The following is a 16,771-nucleotide window of genomic DNA, read 5'->3' as shown; positions in this document are numbered from 1 at the left end:
ATAATAATAACACAAGAGAGTAACAATGACACCAAATATTTTAGCGAGATAAAGTACAATATCCGAGTGTAGCAATATTACCACTATAATATTACAACTCAGTAGTGTCAAGAGACTACTACAACTTTGAAAGAAATAACACTCTTCATATAAAACACCTCACTACAATATTACTACCACTCACTAGTTATCTCACAGACAACAATCAGTGGATTACTCTCTCTAACTTCTATTGTTTCTCTCTTATTTTGGTGTGTTTTAAAGGAGAAATGAAGCCTGCTATTTATAGGCACATTTTCACCAACCAAACCAATTTGATTGGTTAATCAATGTGCAAATTCCAGCAGCCCAATCTTGAAAAATCTGAAGTTTTTTTTTCTTCCGTCCATCACTCCTCTTCCTTTTATTCAATGTAATAGGTGAGTCAATCACTCCTCTTTCTTTTTCTTTTATTCAATGTAGTAGATATGAACTCCACAATTGTTAGAGTTTTATGCCTTCGCTTGACTTCTAGCTTGTTGTTGTTGCTTTTTTAATTTCTCTTTAGAATAAAAAGAAACTACTTTAATTTTGATGATTCTGAAAGTATTCAACAACAACAACAAGTCAGCATAATCTCATTTAGTGAGGTGTGGGAGGATAGTGTGTACGCAGACCTTACCCCTACCATAGGATAGAGAGACTCTGAAAGTATTCAATACTTATTAAATTGCGGGTAGTGTGAGGTTTTAATGATCCTAATTTGCTTGTTTTCTTCAAATCCCATCAGGCATGAAACAAAAATACGGATCTAATTTATGTAGGATATTTTATTTTCCATAAAGATTAAGTCCTCAAAAGACAATTAATGTTGCAGTTTTGTAACTTGTGTTTACTCAGTCAACCTTTTTGCATTCCGCTATACCTATGGGCCAATTTCTCTAACAACACAGCTTTATCGGATCGCCACTTCCTTTTTCTTTCACTTCTTTTTACAGCAAACATCGGATCATATTCTCACTTCTGTTTTTTAGCGACACTTTAATTTTCCTTTTGTTGGAGTGAAATTTCAGGTCTATTTACTTAATTTCTTGATCCTTGTGAGTGCACTATCCTTTTTGCATGCACTGATTGTTTCCCCTTCTGACGCGAGTTCAACTTATTATACAATGACTTTGTGTTATAATTTAATTTGTGGATTTTGTGTTTTCCTTTTAATCATATTGTGGAGTGTGTAATCCTTTGTTAGCAGGTGAGAAAATGGCTGCTGTTCTGCTTCATGGTACTCTGCATGTCACTGTACACGAGGTTGATAGGTTGCGCGAGAAGCACGGTGGCAACTTCTTCAGCAAGGTAATATACACTTGAATTTGAGTTGGTTCACCATACGTCAAATTTGAATTGTTTTTCTGCACTTCTGTATTCCTGAATATCCTTTTTTCTTTCTCCTTTTGGTCTTATGATTATGATGTTGCGGAAGCCAAATGTATATAGTGTGAATAAGTCACAACTACTATACCAAAAAATTATGACAGCCACCAAATAATAAATAAGACAATAAAACAATAATAAAGGGAACACCAGAATTTACGAGGTTCAGCTAATTTTGCCTACTCCTCGGACACAACCAATATTTTATTGCACTCCAAAAATACAAGTGAAATAATACTAAAGAGAGAAGATACAAATGCCTTAAACAGATGAGAAGGCAAATGAGAGGTGTGTTTCAATCCTAAACATTAGGCCTTCTTTTATAGGGGAAAAATCCCCCCCAAACTTAATTCCCAACCAATGTGGGACTTTGGCATTTTGCCAAACTTCAACAAATCTCCACCTTGGCAAAATTTCACATTTTCAATTCTCTCTCAATAACAAATTTTGGTTGTGTCTTCATCTTCAATCTTCAGTGTTCAACAATGTTGATCAAATCCAAACAATGTTGAAACTTGACCGCAGTCACCACCTTTGTCAGCATATCAGCAGGATTCTCTGTAGTATGAATTTTCTTCACCGTGACTCCACCTTCTTCTATGATTTCTCGTACGAAATGATACCGAACATCAATGTGTTTCGTCCTTGCATGATAAACTTGGTTCTTCGCTAATTGAATAGCACTTTGACTATCACAAAAAATTGTGATACCTTTTTGTTCAACACCAAGCTCCTTTAGCAATCCTTGAAGCCAAATTGCCTCTTTCACAGCATCTGTAATAGCCATGTACTCTGCCTCTGTTGTAGACAAAGCAACTGTTGACTGCAAAGTAGACTTCCAACTAACTGGTGCCTTTGCAAAAGTAAACACATAACCAGTAGTTGATCTTCGTTTGTCCATATCACCCGCAAAATCTGAGTCACAATATCCAACTACAAACTGATTGTCTTCCTGCTCAAAAACTAACCCGACATCTACAGTATTATGAATATACCGTAGAATCCACTTCACAGCTTGCCAATGCTCCTTCCCTGGATTGTGCATATATCTGCTAATAACTCCAACAGCTTGTGAAATGTCAGGCCTTGTGCAAACCATTGCATACATCAAGCTACCAACAGCATTTGCGTATGGTACCTTTGACATATACTCTCGTTCAGCTTCATCCATTGGCGACATAGTAGTACTTAGCTTAAAATGGGAAGCAAGTGGAGTACTAACTGGCTTAGTCTTGTCATCTATGCCAAAACGTTGAAGTACTCTCTTCAAATATTCCTTTTGAGATAAACAGAGTTTCTTTGAACGTCTATCTCTAATTATCTCCATGCCAAGAATTTTCTTTGCCTCACCCAAATCCTTCATCTCGAACTCCTTCTTCAGTTGAATCTTCAACTTATCAATTTCTTCCGAATTCTTGGAAGCTATCAACATATCATCAACATATAGGAGAAGATATACAAAGGAACCATCTTTAAGCTTGTGCAAATACACACAATGATCGTATTTGCTTCTCTTGTACCCTTGCCGCAACATAAACTCGTCAAATCGCTTGTACCATTGTCTAGAAGATTGTTTCAATCCGTACAACGATTTTTCAAGTTTGCACACCATATTTTCTTTTCCAGCAACTTTGAATCCTTCTGGCTGAGTCATGTAGATTTCCTCCTCCAAGTTTCCATGTAAAAACGCAGTTTTTACATCCATCTGAACTAGTTCCAAATCCAATTGTGCTACCAAAGCCAACATAATTCTAATGGAGGAATGTTTTACAACTGGAGAAAACACTTCATTGTAATCAATTCCCTCCTTTTGAGCATATCCTTTGGCCACCAATCTTGCTTTGTAGCGAACATCTACTTGGTTAGGAAATCCTTCCTTCTTTGCAAATACCCATTTGCACCCAATTGCTTTCTTTCCCTTCGGGAGATTGGCCAATCTCCATGTATGATTCTGATGAAGGGACTGTATCTCATCATTCATGGCAATCCTCCACTTATCTTCTTCTGAACTTTGAACAGCGTCTTTATAAGTAGTAGGAACATCATCAGCTACAATTGAGGTTGCACAAGCAACCGTCTCTATGAGACGAACAGGTTTCGTTATTGTTCTTTTTGGCCTGCTGGTTGCTATTGATTCAAGTTGTTGTTGAGATTCCTGAGTTGGAATCTCCTCTACTGGCTCTCCTTCCAGAGGGTAATCTTCATTTGTTTCCTCCTCTGCTTCTTGTGTAGGAAAAATAAATTTTCCCTCAAACTCCACCTGCTTAGAAGCACCTTCATTTTGTTTGGTATCTTCTGTTACCTTATTTACCATAGCAAATTCATCAAAGGTAACATCTCTGCTGAATATTACTTTCTTTGTCATAGGACACCATAAGCGATATCCTTTGACTCCAGAAGTAATTCCCATAAAAATAGCCTTCTTTGCCCTTGGATCCAATTTTGACTCCGTCACATGATAATATGCAGTTGAGCCAAACACGTGCAAAGAGTTATAATCTACAGCAGGTTTTCCGTACCATTTTTCAAATGGTGTTTTGCCATCAATAGCAGCAGATGGTAGACGATTAATGAGGTGGCATGCATATGTAATTGCCTCAGCCCAAAATTCTTTGCCCAAGCCAGCATTGGACAACATACACCGTACCTTCTCCAGCAAGGTCCGGTTCATACGTTCTGCCACTCCATTCTGTTGTGGTGTATGTCTAACAGTGAAGTGTCGGACGATGCCATCATTTTCACAGACCTTATTGAAATGATCATTTTTGTATTCACCTCCATTGTCTGTGCGAATACACTTGATCCTCCTGCCTGTTTGATTCTCCACCATCGTCTTCCATTTGAGAAAAATTCCCAGCACTTCATCTTTGTTTTTCATTGTATACACCCACACTCTTCGAGAAAAATCATCAACAAAGGTTACAAAATAGTGCTTCCCACCCAATGAAGGTGTTTTGGAAGGACCCCAAACATCAGAGTGTACATAATCCAAAATGCCTTTAGTATTATGGATCGCTGTACCAAATTTAACCCTTGTCTGTTTCCCTTTGACACAATGCTCACAAAACTCCAAGTTGCAAGCCTTTACTCCTTTTAACAATCCTTGATCTGATAGAGTTTTCAAGGATTTTCCTCCAGCATGTCCCAAGCGCATGTGCCATAGCTTGGTTGCTTCTGCCTCTTTGTCGTCACTGGATGTCACTGTCGTTGTCCCAATAACTGTACTGCCACGATAGCGATACATATTATTATTCTTCCGATTAGCCTTCATTACCACTAGTGCACCGGAGCATACTCTCATCACTCCATTTTCTGCAATGATTTTGAACCCTTTTGATTCTAGGGCTCCCACAGAGATGAGATTCTTCTTTAAATCCGGTACATATCGAACATCTATCAATGTTCTGATCATTCCATCATGGTTCCTTAATCGTATTGAACCAATGCCATATGAGGTAAGAGGGCTGTTATCCGCTGTGTGGACGACTCCATATTCTCCTTCTTGAAATTCCACGAACCAGTCCCTGTTGGGACACATATGATAGCTACAAGCCGAGTCCATCAACCATATGTCTGAAGATGTTGATGACTCTGTTGTAACTAATGAGAAGTCTGAATCATCACAATCAGCTACATTTGAATCCATAATGGCCTTTCCATTGTTATGTTTGGCCTTATTCTTCAACTTCGGACAGTCTTTCTTCCAGTGCCCTTTTTCTCGACAAAAGGCACATTCATCTTTGCTGGGTCTGGATCTTGACTTGGATCTTCCCTTCTTTGTCCTCGTTTGATTTTGAGGACGACCCCTCACAAATAGTGCTTCTCCTTCTCCGCCCTTCTGTTTTTCTCGCTTTCTTTGTTCATAGCTGTACAAAGCCGAACAAACTTCTCTGAGAGAAACTTCGTCATTTCCATGGAGTAGAGTAGTTTCAAGGTGCTCGTACTCATCAGGAAGTGACGCCAACAACATCAAGGCCAAGTCACCATCATCATAAGTTGTATCCATATTTTGCAAATCTGTAACCAACTTATTGAAACTGGTGATATGTTCATTCATCGTGGTACCAGGAACATAGGTGAAGTGAAACAGTCTCTTCTTCATGTACAATTTATTTTGACTGTTTTTCTTCAAAAATTTATCCTCCAGTGCTTTCCATAATTTACTTGCAGAAGTTTCCTTTGTGTATGGATATTTCTGCTCTCTAGCAAGGTAGGATCGAATGGTACCGCAAGCAACACGGTTGATAATTCTCCAATCTTCTTCTCCAATAACATCTGGTTTCTTTTCTTCAATGGCCAGATCTAGCCCTTGTTGAAAAAGGACATCTAGAACCTCGCCTTGCCACATCCCAAAATGTCCGGACCCGTCAAATATTTCGACCGCAAATTTCGCATTTGACACAATTCTTGTCATAAGCGAAGATGCCAATGATGACGTATTGTTGACACTTGATGTAGATTCTTCTTGTTTATTGTCTCCCATCTTTGACACAAATATTATTTAATAGCTGACGACACAAATCAAGATTATTTCCTTTCTGGTGTGGAAGATCAGACTAAGCTGCAACCACAGAGCATACTCAGACAGAACCTTGACTCAGTTACCAAGATAAATCTTTTCTGATGTGGAAGATCAGACTATGCTGCAACCACAGAGCATACTTAGACAATACCTTGGCTCTGATACCAATTGTTGCGGAAGCCAAATGTATATAGTGTGAATAAGTCACAACTACTATACCAAAAAATTATGACAGCCACCAAATAATAAATAAGACAATAAAACAATAATAAAGGGAACACCAGAATTTACGAGGTTCGGCTAATTTTGCCTACTCCTCGGACACAACCAATATTTTATTTCACTCCAAAAATACAAGTGAAATAATACTAAAGAGAGAAGATACAAATGCCTTAAACAGATGAGAAGGCAAATGAGAGGTGTGTTTCAATCCTAAACATTAGGCCTTCTTTTATAGGGGAAAAATCCCCCCAAACTTAATTCCCAACCAATGTGGGACTTTGGCATTTTGCCAAACTTCAACATATGATTCATCAATTAACCAGTCTTTCACAGTCTCAAGATTTAGTTCCTTTTGATATGCTATGTAGTGTTTTCTGAATTTTCTATGAACATGAAGTTGGAATTTTCTTCGCTATAGGGGTTGGATAAGTATGTGATGAATGTAAAACTGTAAATAGACACGAAAATAGGCACAATTCGTGTGCTGTTAAAATGGTAGCCTTGTTCCCAATGAACAGATTGGTAGCATGTTAATACATTATTCAGCTGAATCGTCAGATTCCATATTGTCTTGTAGATGTGTCTTACTATATTGGTGTAGATATTTCTTACTCTGATGAATATTTTTTGTCTGTATTTCATAACCCCATGATATATGCCCATTAACATTGTTGTTCCTTTAAATCTCTTTTAAGCTTTCACCCTATGAAGTCTAATTTTGTGGCCGATCTTTCTCTTAATTTCTTAAAACAACAGCATCACAAACTTCTGTTATTGTAGTTTTATGAATCACGAATGAGCAGAGTCTCCTGATATAGATAGCAGGGGGCAATCCAAGGATATTAATGATGATGTCCATCTCATTGAAGAAGTCTTAGACATGTGCCTAATAAGAGTTTTCTTTGGTTTGGTAGCCAACCTTGTTGACTTGGTTTGGTTGGTAGCCAACCTTGTTGAATTAGTTTGGTTTGGTAGCCAACCTTGTTGAATTTTGAAAAGTGTGTGTAAATTGTCAAATATTGTAGGCTTTAGAGGGTGAAGCTTTGGCTATAAAAGGAGAGCTTCAACTCTCATTTCTACACACCAACAAAGAGAGAAAGAAAGAGTGAGGTTTCACAGACAAGGTATAAGAAAATAGTCTGTGAGGAAAATAGAGAGTGAGCGATATTGTAGTGAGGTGGGAATATCAAAAGAGGGTTATTTCTTTTGAGTGTTGTAGTGGTCTTTGGAGTATTTATCTCCGACCTACAAAGTGTAAAATTCCTTACTATAGTGATATCAGTTGCTCCTCTCGGGGTCGTGGTTTTTTCCCTTATTCAGAAGGGTTTTCCACGTAAAAATCTTGGTGTCATTATTACTCTTTTATTATTGTTAATTACCGTATCTCGGTGCTACATTATTATTCCGCTTTATTACCGTGAATATTATTTTGGTAAGGGGTTTATTCCCAACAACTGGTATCAGAGCACAGGTTCTGCTCGTTCACTGAAATACTATTCACTGTCGGTAGTACTATACTTGGTGAAAAATAAAAATGTCCGGAGTAAAGTACGAGGTAGCAAAATTCAACGGAGATAACGGTTTCTCAACATGGCAAAGAAGGATGAGAGATCTGCTCATCCAACAAGGATTACACAAGGTTCTAGATGTTGATTCCAAAAAGCCTGATACCATGAAAGCTGAGGATTGGGCTGACTTGGATGAAAGAGCTGCTAGTGCAATCAGGTTGCACTTATCAGATGATGTGGTAAATAACATCATTGATGAAGACACTGCACGTGGAATTTGGACAAGGTTGGAAAGCCTATACATGTCCAAAACGCTGACAAATAAATTGTACCTGAAGAAGCAGTTATACGCCCTACACATGAGTGAAGGTACGAATTTTTTGTCACATTTAAATGTGTTTAACGGACTAATCACACAGCTTGCCAACCTCGGAGTGAAAATCGAGGAAGAAGATAAAGTCATCTTGCTATTGAACTCGTTGCCATCTTCGTACGATAACTTGGCAACAACCATCTTGCACGGTAAGACTACTATTGAGTTGAAAGATGTCACATCGGCTCTTCTACTCAATGAGAAGATGAGAAAGAAGCCTGAAAATCAAGGACATGCTCTCATCACACAAGGTAGAGGCAGGAGTTATCAAAGGAGTTCGAACAACTATGGTAGATCCGGAGCTCGTGGGAAGTCAAAGAACCGATCCAAATCAAGAGCCAGAAATTGCTACAACTGTAATCAACCAGGTCACTTCAAAAGAGATTGCCCAAATCCAAGGAAGGGCAAAGGTGAAACCAGTGGCCAGAAGAATGACGACAACACAGCCGCCATGGTGCAAAATAATGATAATGTTGTCCTCTTTATAAATGAGGAAGAGGAATGCATGCACCTGTCAGGTCCAGAGTCGGAATGGGTGGTTGACACAGCGGCATCTCACCATGCCACACCGGTAAGAGATCTTTTTTGCAGATATGTAGCAGGTGATTTCGGCACAGTGAAAATGGGTAACACAAGTTACTCAAAGATTGCGGGGATTGGTGACATTTGTATCAAGACAAATGTCGGATGCACATTGGTTCTAAAGGATGTGCGGCATGTACCTGATTTGCGGATGAACTTGATCTCGGGAATTGCTTTAGACCGAGATGGATACGAGAGTTATTTTGCAAATCAAAAGTGGAGACTCACTAAGGGATCATTGGTGATTGCAAAGGGAGTTGCTCGTGGCACGTTGTACAGGACAAATGCAGAAATATGCCAAGGTGAATTGAACGCGGCACAAGATGAGATTTCTGTAGATTTATGGCACAAAAGAATGGGTCATATGAGCGAGAAGGGATTGCAGATTCTTGCCAAGAAATCACTCATTTCTTATGCCAAAGGTACAACTGTAAAACCTTGTGACTACTGTTTATTTGGTAAGCAGCATAGAGTCTCATTTCAGACATCGTCTGAAAGAAAATTGAATATACTTGATTTAGTATATTCTGATGTTTGCGGCCCAATGGAAATTGAATCAATGGGCGGTAACAAATATTTTGTTACTTTTATTGATGATGCTTCACGAAAATTATGGGTTTATATTTTGAAAACCAAAGATCAGGTGTTTCAAGTTTTCCAGAAATTTCATGCTCTAGTAGAAAGGGAGACGGGTCGAAAGCTAAAGCGCCTCCGAAGTGACAATGGAGGTGAGTACACTTCAAGGGAATTTGAAGAGTATTGTTCAAGTCATGGGATCAGACATGAAAAGACAGTTCCTGGAACCCCACAGCACAATGGCGTAGCCGAGAGGATGAACCGCACCATTGTGGAGAAGGTGAGAAGCATGCTCAGAATGGCTAAACTGCCTAAGTCATTCTGGGGTGAAGCAGTTCAGACAGCCTGTTACCTGATCAATAGGAGTCCATCAGTTCCGTTGGCGTTTGAAATCCCAGAGAGAGTTTGGACCAACAAGGAGGTGTCCTACTCGCATCTGAAGGTGTTCGGTTGCAGAGCTTTTGCACATGTACCAAAAGAGCAGAGAACAAAGCTGGATGATAAATCTGTTCCCTGCATATTTATCGGATATGGAGATGAAGAGTTCGGGTACAGACTGTGGGATCCTGTAAAGAAGAAGGTCATCAGAAGCAGAGATGTAGTCTTCCGAGAAAGTGAAGTTGGAACTGCTGCTGATATGTCAGAAAAGGCGAAGAATGGTATAATTCCTAACTTTGTTACTATTCCTTCTACTTCTAACAATCCCACAAGTGCAGAAAGTACGACCGACGAGGTTGCCGAGCAGGGGGAGCAACCTGGTGAGGTTATTGAGCAGGGGGAGCAACTTGATGAAGGTGTCGAGGAAGTGGAGCACCCCACTCAGGGAGAAGAACAACCTCAACCTCTGAGGAGATCAGAGAGGCCAAGGGTAGAGTCACGCAGGTACCCTTCCACAGAGTATGTCCTCATCAGTGATGAGGGGGAGCCAGAAAGTCTTAAGGAGGTGCTGTCCCATCCAGAAAAGAACCAGTGGATGAAAGCTATGCAAGAAGAGATGGAATCTCTACAGAAAAATGGCACATACAAGCTGGTTGAACTTCCAAAGGGTAAAAGACCACTCAAATGCAAATGGGTCTTTAAACTCAAGAAAGATGGAAATGGCAAGCTGGTCAGATACAAAGCTCGATTGGTGGTTAAAGGCTTCGAACAAAAGAAAGGTATTGATTTTGACGAAATTTTCTCACCTGTTGTCAAAATGACTTCTATTCGAACAATTTTGAGCTTAGCAGCTAGCCTAGATCTTGAAGTGGAGCAGTTAGATGTGAAAACTGCATTTCTTCATGGAGATTTGGAAGAGGAGATTTATATGGAGCAGCCAGAAGGATTTGAAGTAGCTGGAAAGAAACACATGGTGTGCAAATTGAATAAGAGTCTTTATGGATTGAAGCAGGCACCAAGGCAGTGGTACATGAAGTTTGACTCATTCATGAAAAGTCAAACATACCTAAAGACCTATTCTGATCCATGTGTATACTTCAAAAGATTTTCTGAGAATAACTTTATTATATTGTTGTTGTATGTGGATGACATGTTAATTGTAGGAAAAGACAAGGGGTTGATAGCAAAGTTGAAAGGAGATCTGTCCAAGTCATTTGATATGAAGGACTTGGGCCCAGCACAACAAATTCTAGGGATGAAGATAGTTCGAGAGAGAACAAGTAGAAAGTTGTGGCTATCTCAGGAGAAGTACATTGAACGTGTACTAGAACGCTTCAACATGAAGAATGCTAAGCCAGTCAGCACACCTCTTGCTGGTCATCTAAAGTTGAGTAAGAAGATGTGTCCTACAACAGTGGAGGAGAAAGGAAACATGGCTAAAGTTCCTTATTCTTCAGCAGTCGGAAGCTTAATGTATGCAATGGTATGTACTAGACCTGATATTGCTCACGCAGTTGGTGTTGTCAGCAGGTTTCTTGAAAATCCTGGAAAGGAACATTGGGAAGCAGTCAAGTGGATACTCAGGTACCTGAGAGGTACCACGGGAGATTGTTTGTGCTTTGGAGGATCTGATCCAATCTTGAAGGGCTATACAGATGCTGATATGGCAGGTGACATTGACAACAGAAAATCTACTACTGGATATTTATTTACATTTTCAGGGGGAGCTATATCATGGCAGTCTAAGTTGCAGAAGTGCGTTGCACTTTCAACAACTGAAGCAGAGTACATTGCCGCTACAGAAACTGGCAAGGAGATGATATGGCTCAAGCGATTCCTTCAAGAGCTTGGATTGCATCAGAAGGAGTATGTCGTCTATTGTGACAGTCAAAGTGCAATAGACCTTAGCAAGAACTCTATGTACCATGCAAGGACCAAACACATTGATGTGAGATATCATTGGATTCGAGAAATGGTAGATAATGAATCTCTAAAAGTCTTGAAGATTTCTACAAGTGAGAATCCCGCAGATATGCTGACCAAGGTGGTACCAAGGAACAAGTTCGAGCTATGCAAAGAACTTGTCGGCATGCATTCAAACTAGAAGACAGTGCTACCTCCTCTGGATGAATGAGACTGGAGGGGGAGATTGATGATGTCCATCTCATTGAAGAAGTATTAGGCATGTGCCTAATAAGAGTTTTCTTTGGTTTGGTAGCCAACCTTGTTGACTTGGTTTGGTTGGTAGCCAACCTTGTTGAATTTCTTTGGTTTGGTAGCCAACTTTGTTGAATTGTGAAAAGTGTGTGTAAATTGTCAAATATTGTAGGCTTTAGAGGGTGAAGCTTTGGCTATAAAAGGAGAGCTTCAACTCTCATTTCTACACACCAACAAAGAGAGAAAGAAAGAGTGAGGTTTCACAGACAAGGTATAAGAAAATAGTCTGTGAGGAAAATAGAGAGTGAGCGATATTGTAGTGAGGTGGGAATATCAAAAGAGGGTTATTTCTTTTGAGTGTTGTAGTGGTCTTTGGAGTATTTATCTCCGACCTACAAAGTGTAAAATTCCTTACTATAGTGATATCAGTTGCTCCTCTCGGGGTCGTGGTTTTTTCCCTTATTCAGAAGGGTTTTCCACGTAAAAATCTTGGTGTCATTATTACTCTTTTATTATTGTTAATTACCGTATCTCGGTGCTACATTATTATTCCGCTTTATTACCGTGAATATTATTTTGGTAAGGGGTTTATTCCCAACAATTAAAAACTTCAAATTGAAGCTTGTGGAGAAATCTAACTCTGCCCTAAATGTTTCTGGCAGAAACACATGCTCCTTACTACTTGTATTAAATTATCAAGACATGTGCTAACTGGATCCTTCTCTTCCTCTCTGTATCTTGGGTATTTTCTTTGTTTTCTGAATGATGAATAGGGGTGTTTCAGCTATAAAAAAGGTTAAATCTCAACCCTTTTCCTCTTAGGGAGGTGAAGCTGATTTATGTAAATTCATGTACTGATAATGTCCATTAGTTTCAGAGTAAAACCTGTTAGTGTTGAAACACCTACAGAATAGCGGACACCACATCTTCTCAATGCCAATTTAAAGTTGTATTCTATCCACCTCATTTCTTCAGCACAAATTACTGATTTTCAAATGTTGTTTTTAAGTAACATGTAATTAATCAATGCAGTATAACTCTTCGTTTTTCTATGTACCATTTGTAATGTTTCTGAGACCTCTCTCTGACTTAAGCCATGCACTCATGAAAATTTTCCATAATTAATCCTTCATATCTCTCTTTAGATACAAAATGGACTCTTTCAACTTGTTTAGAAAAGGATCTCCCTCTAATGAAATTTCTGATTGGTTGAAATCTCATATTTGCAGATTAAAGAGACCGTCGAGGAGACTGTAGGTGTTGGCAAAGGAGCTTCTAAAATGTATGCCACAGTTGATTTGGAAAAGGCAAGGGTTGGAAGAACCAGAGTCATTGAAAATGAACCAAGCAATCCTAGGTGGAATGAGTCGTTTCACATCTACTGTGCTCATATGGCATCAAATGTTATATTTACAGTCAAAGATAACAATTCCATTGGTGCAACCTTAATTGGAAGAGCTTATTTACCTGTTAATGAACTCTTGGAAGGGGAAGAGGTCGATGAATGGATTGAGATACTGGATGAAGACAAGAATCCCATAAAAGAAGGTTCTAAGATCCATGTGACGCTACAGTTCTTTGATATCAGTCGAGATCGTAATTGGGGACGTGGAATAGGTAGTCCTAAATATCCTGGTGTCCCTTACACTTTCTTCCCACAGAGATCAGGATGTCGCGTTTCTTTGTATCAAGATGCACATATCCCTGACAAATTTATTCCTAAAATACCTCTATCGGGGAGTAAATATTATGAACCGCATAGATGTTGGGAAGATGTGTTTGATGCTATTACAAATGCAAAGCACTTGATTTACATTACCGGCTGGTCAGTATATACTGAAATAACCTTGTTGAGAGACTCGAGGAGGCAAAAGCCTGGAGGAGATATCACACTCGGAGAGTTGCTCAAGAAGAAGGCGAGTGACGGTGTTAAAGTCCTTATGCTTGTATGGGATGATAGAACATCTGTACGTCTGCTGAAGAAGGATGGTCTTATGGCCACTCATGACGAAGAAACTGAAGAGTTCTTTAAAGATACTGACGTGCACTGTGTACTTTGCCCTCGGGATCCTGATGATGGTGGAAGCATAGTTAAGGATTTACAAATATCTACCATGTTTACTCATCACCAGAAAATCGTAATAGTGGACAGTGACATGCCCAGTGGAGAGTCGGACATGAGGAGGATTGTGAGTTTTGTTGGTGGCATTGATCTTTGTGATGGAAGATACGATACACCTTTCCATTCACTTTTTAGAACACTGGACACTGTACACCACGATGATTTCCACCAGCCTAATTTTGCTGAGGCTTCGATTACCAAAGGTGGGCCTAGGGAGCCCTGGCATGACATTCACTCTCGCGTTGAAGGACCAATTGCTTGGGATGTTCTGTTTAATTTTGAGCAGAGATGGAGAAAACAAGGCGGAAAAGATATTCTAGTCAACTTAAGAGAGATTGACAATGTTATCATTCCACCATCTCCAGTTATGTATCCAGATGATCCTGAAACGTGGAATGTTCAGTTATTCAGATCTATCGATGGCGGGGCAGCTTTTGGTTTTCCTGACACACCCGAAGATGCAGCAAAGGCGGGTCTAGTGAGTGGCAAAGATAACATAGTCGATAGAAGTATTCAGGATGCTTATATCACTGCTATTCGTCGGGCAAAGAATTTCATTTACATTGAAAATCAGTATTTTCTTGGAAGCTGTTACGATTGGCAGTGTGATGATGTGAAAGTAGAGGAGATAGGTGCTTTGCATCTCATTCCAAAAGAACTTACGTTGAAGATTGTGAGTAAGATTGAAGCAGGGGAAAGGTTTACAGTATATGTTCTGGTTCCAATGTGGCCAGAAGGAATTCCTGAGAGTGCATCTGTACAAGCAATATTAGATTGGCAAAAGAGGACAATGGAAATGATGTATAAACATATATTCCAGGCTATCAGAGACAAAGGTATTGACGATCACCCCAGGAATTATTTGACTTTTTTCTGCATTGGTAATCGGGAGTTGAAGAAGACCGGAGAATATGAACCTTCAGAGAAGCCAGAACCTGATTCTGATTATGAGCGAGCTCAGGAAGCTCGTCGCTTCATGATCTATGTCCATTCCAAGATGATGATTGGTGAGTTGTGGTTTGCAAATCTCTGTTCTATCTTAAACTTGATTCTCTGAAAATATGAACTTTAGATGTCTTGAATATGGCGAGAAAAACTTTCAAGTTTTATAAGTTCCTTGAAATACTTGAAGGATTTAACATGGTAAACAATCAAGTTCTTGATTTGTTTGTTTTGATTAAACACCAATCCTTAGATTGACTAAATACAAGAGACTTCAGACTTTCTTGCATAAGTACCGCATATAGTTACACTTAGAGGCGGATCTAAGATTTAAACGTGGTAGATTCCGCGTGTATTTTCTAACAACTGAAGCCATTGTACTTTTGCAATTATGGGTTCAGAGCTTAATATATTTGTTGAAATTACTTTCACATATATATATATATATATATATATATATATATATATATATATATATTTCTCTGTGGTTATGTTGCATCGATTCCTGGTTATGCTAGCATTGCGAGGTACTAACTTAGTTTCTTGACAGTTGATGATGAGTACATCATAGTTGGATCAGCCAACATAAACCAGAGGTCAATGGACGGCGCAAGAGATTCTGAGATAGCAATAGGAGCATACCAGCCTCATCATTTAACGACAAGACAACCAGCACGGGGTCAAGTTCATGGTTTCAGAATGGCATTGTGGTACGAGCATATGGGTATGCTTGACGACACCTTCCAACATCCAGAAAGTGAGGAATGTGTGAGGAAGGTGAATCAAATCGCTGATAAATACTGGGATCTGTATACAAGTGAGAGCCTAGAAAATGATCTGCCTGGTCACTTGCTCCGATACCCCGTTGGACTTACGAACAATGGGGATATCACGGATTTGCCTGGAAATGGAAATGAGTTCTTCCCTGACACTAAGGCCAGGGTTGTTGGTACTAAATCTGACTACCTTCCTCCTATCCTCACTACATAAGTTGAAAAACATGTTGGCTATATCCCAAGGAAACTGCAGTTTGTAGTGGAATAACAGATGGTTCTTTGTCTTTTAGATTTCTAATCGAGGGATGGGCATCTGAGATTTGATGAGGCTCCTTGTTTTAATTGTTGTTTTTGTAGATGTTTTTCAGATTTGTGTACGTGTTCTGAAAGGATACTAGTATTAGATTTGCTTTCTTTGGAAATTTAACACTTCGTTATTTTCTTGTTGAACTCGTTGTCTCGTTAAGTATACCACTACTACATTGCATCTACATTTATTTTTTGCCGGAATATTCATCTATTTTAGGTTCTATTAATTTTATAGTAACAACTACCTTCAACATGCGTGGACCTGGAATGACTATACCTTAGATCACCTCTATTTGTGTGGTCCGTTCTAGTGATAGCATTTTCACTTTTATTATCATTTTCAGTATTGGTTGGGGTAATTATAATGTTATTATCCGATCGAAATTTTAATACAATCTTTTCTGATCCCGTTGGAGGGGACACCCCATATTATACCAACATCTCTTTTGATTCTTCGATCATGCAGAGGTGTATATTTCCATTCTACCTCATGAACGCGTTTACTGTATGAATCGTGATCAATCATCAAACCAAAATAGCGGCCCAGAATGGTGTGTTCGGGCGAAATAAAACTGTATGGTCAAGCAATAACAAAGTCAGAAATTGTTTTCTAACAAGAAGATTCAGAAAAATACAAGAATGTCACGATTGGAATTCGAATCTATGACCTAAAAGCATTTTATGAATTATCCTAATCACCATATTAGGAAAAAAAATTATGTCAAAAAGATTTTAACGATTTACATATATTAAAAATAACGTGATTCTCTGTATGAACACTCCTCCAAACCATGTAGTTTCGCCCTTGTAGTCAAGCAAATGTGTACTGAATCTCGTGACTTTTAGGAGTTTCTCTGCACAGGTGTCAAAGTTTAAGGCAAATGTAAGATTGCA

The 16,771-nt window shown here is 39.1% G+C and overlaps 1 protein-coding gene across 6 annotated transcripts; it reads left to right on the top strand.

Annotated features, from left to right (window-relative positions):
- Window positions 1–841: 841 nt before the first annotated feature.
- Window positions 842–16,128, top strand: LOC104235034 (phospholipase D alpha 1). Of its 6 annotated transcripts, none has more exons than XM_070171470.1 (4): window positions 842–1,052; window positions 1,232–1,332; window positions 12,958–14,857; window positions 15,343–16,128. In XM_070171470.1, the coding sequence occupies exons 2-4, from the start codon at window positions 1,240–1,242 to the stop codon at window positions 15,780–15,782; spliced, it is 2,433 nt and encodes an 810-aa protein (XP_070027571.1). In that variant the 5' UTR covers window positions 842–1,052; window positions 1,232–1,239; the 3' UTR covers window positions 15,783–16,128. The 6 variants fall into 6 exon arrangements, with proteins under 6 accessions (XP_070027571.1, XP_070027569.1, XP_070027570.1 ...); XM_070171468.1 differs by having other exon boundaries at window positions 842–1,079; XM_070171469.1 differs by having other exon boundaries at window positions 842–1,079; window positions 1,229–1,332.
- Window positions 16,129–16,771: the final 643 nt, after the last annotated feature.

Source organism: Nicotiana sylvestris, chromosome 3 (genome assembly GCF_000393655.2).
Source record: "Nicotiana sylvestris chromosome 3, ASM39365v2, whole genome shotgun sequence".
Taxonomy (NCBI): Eukaryota; Viridiplantae; Streptophyta; class Magnoliopsida; order Solanales; family Solanaceae; genus Nicotiana; species Nicotiana sylvestris.
This window is presented reverse-complemented; position numbering and strand designations above follow the sequence as displayed.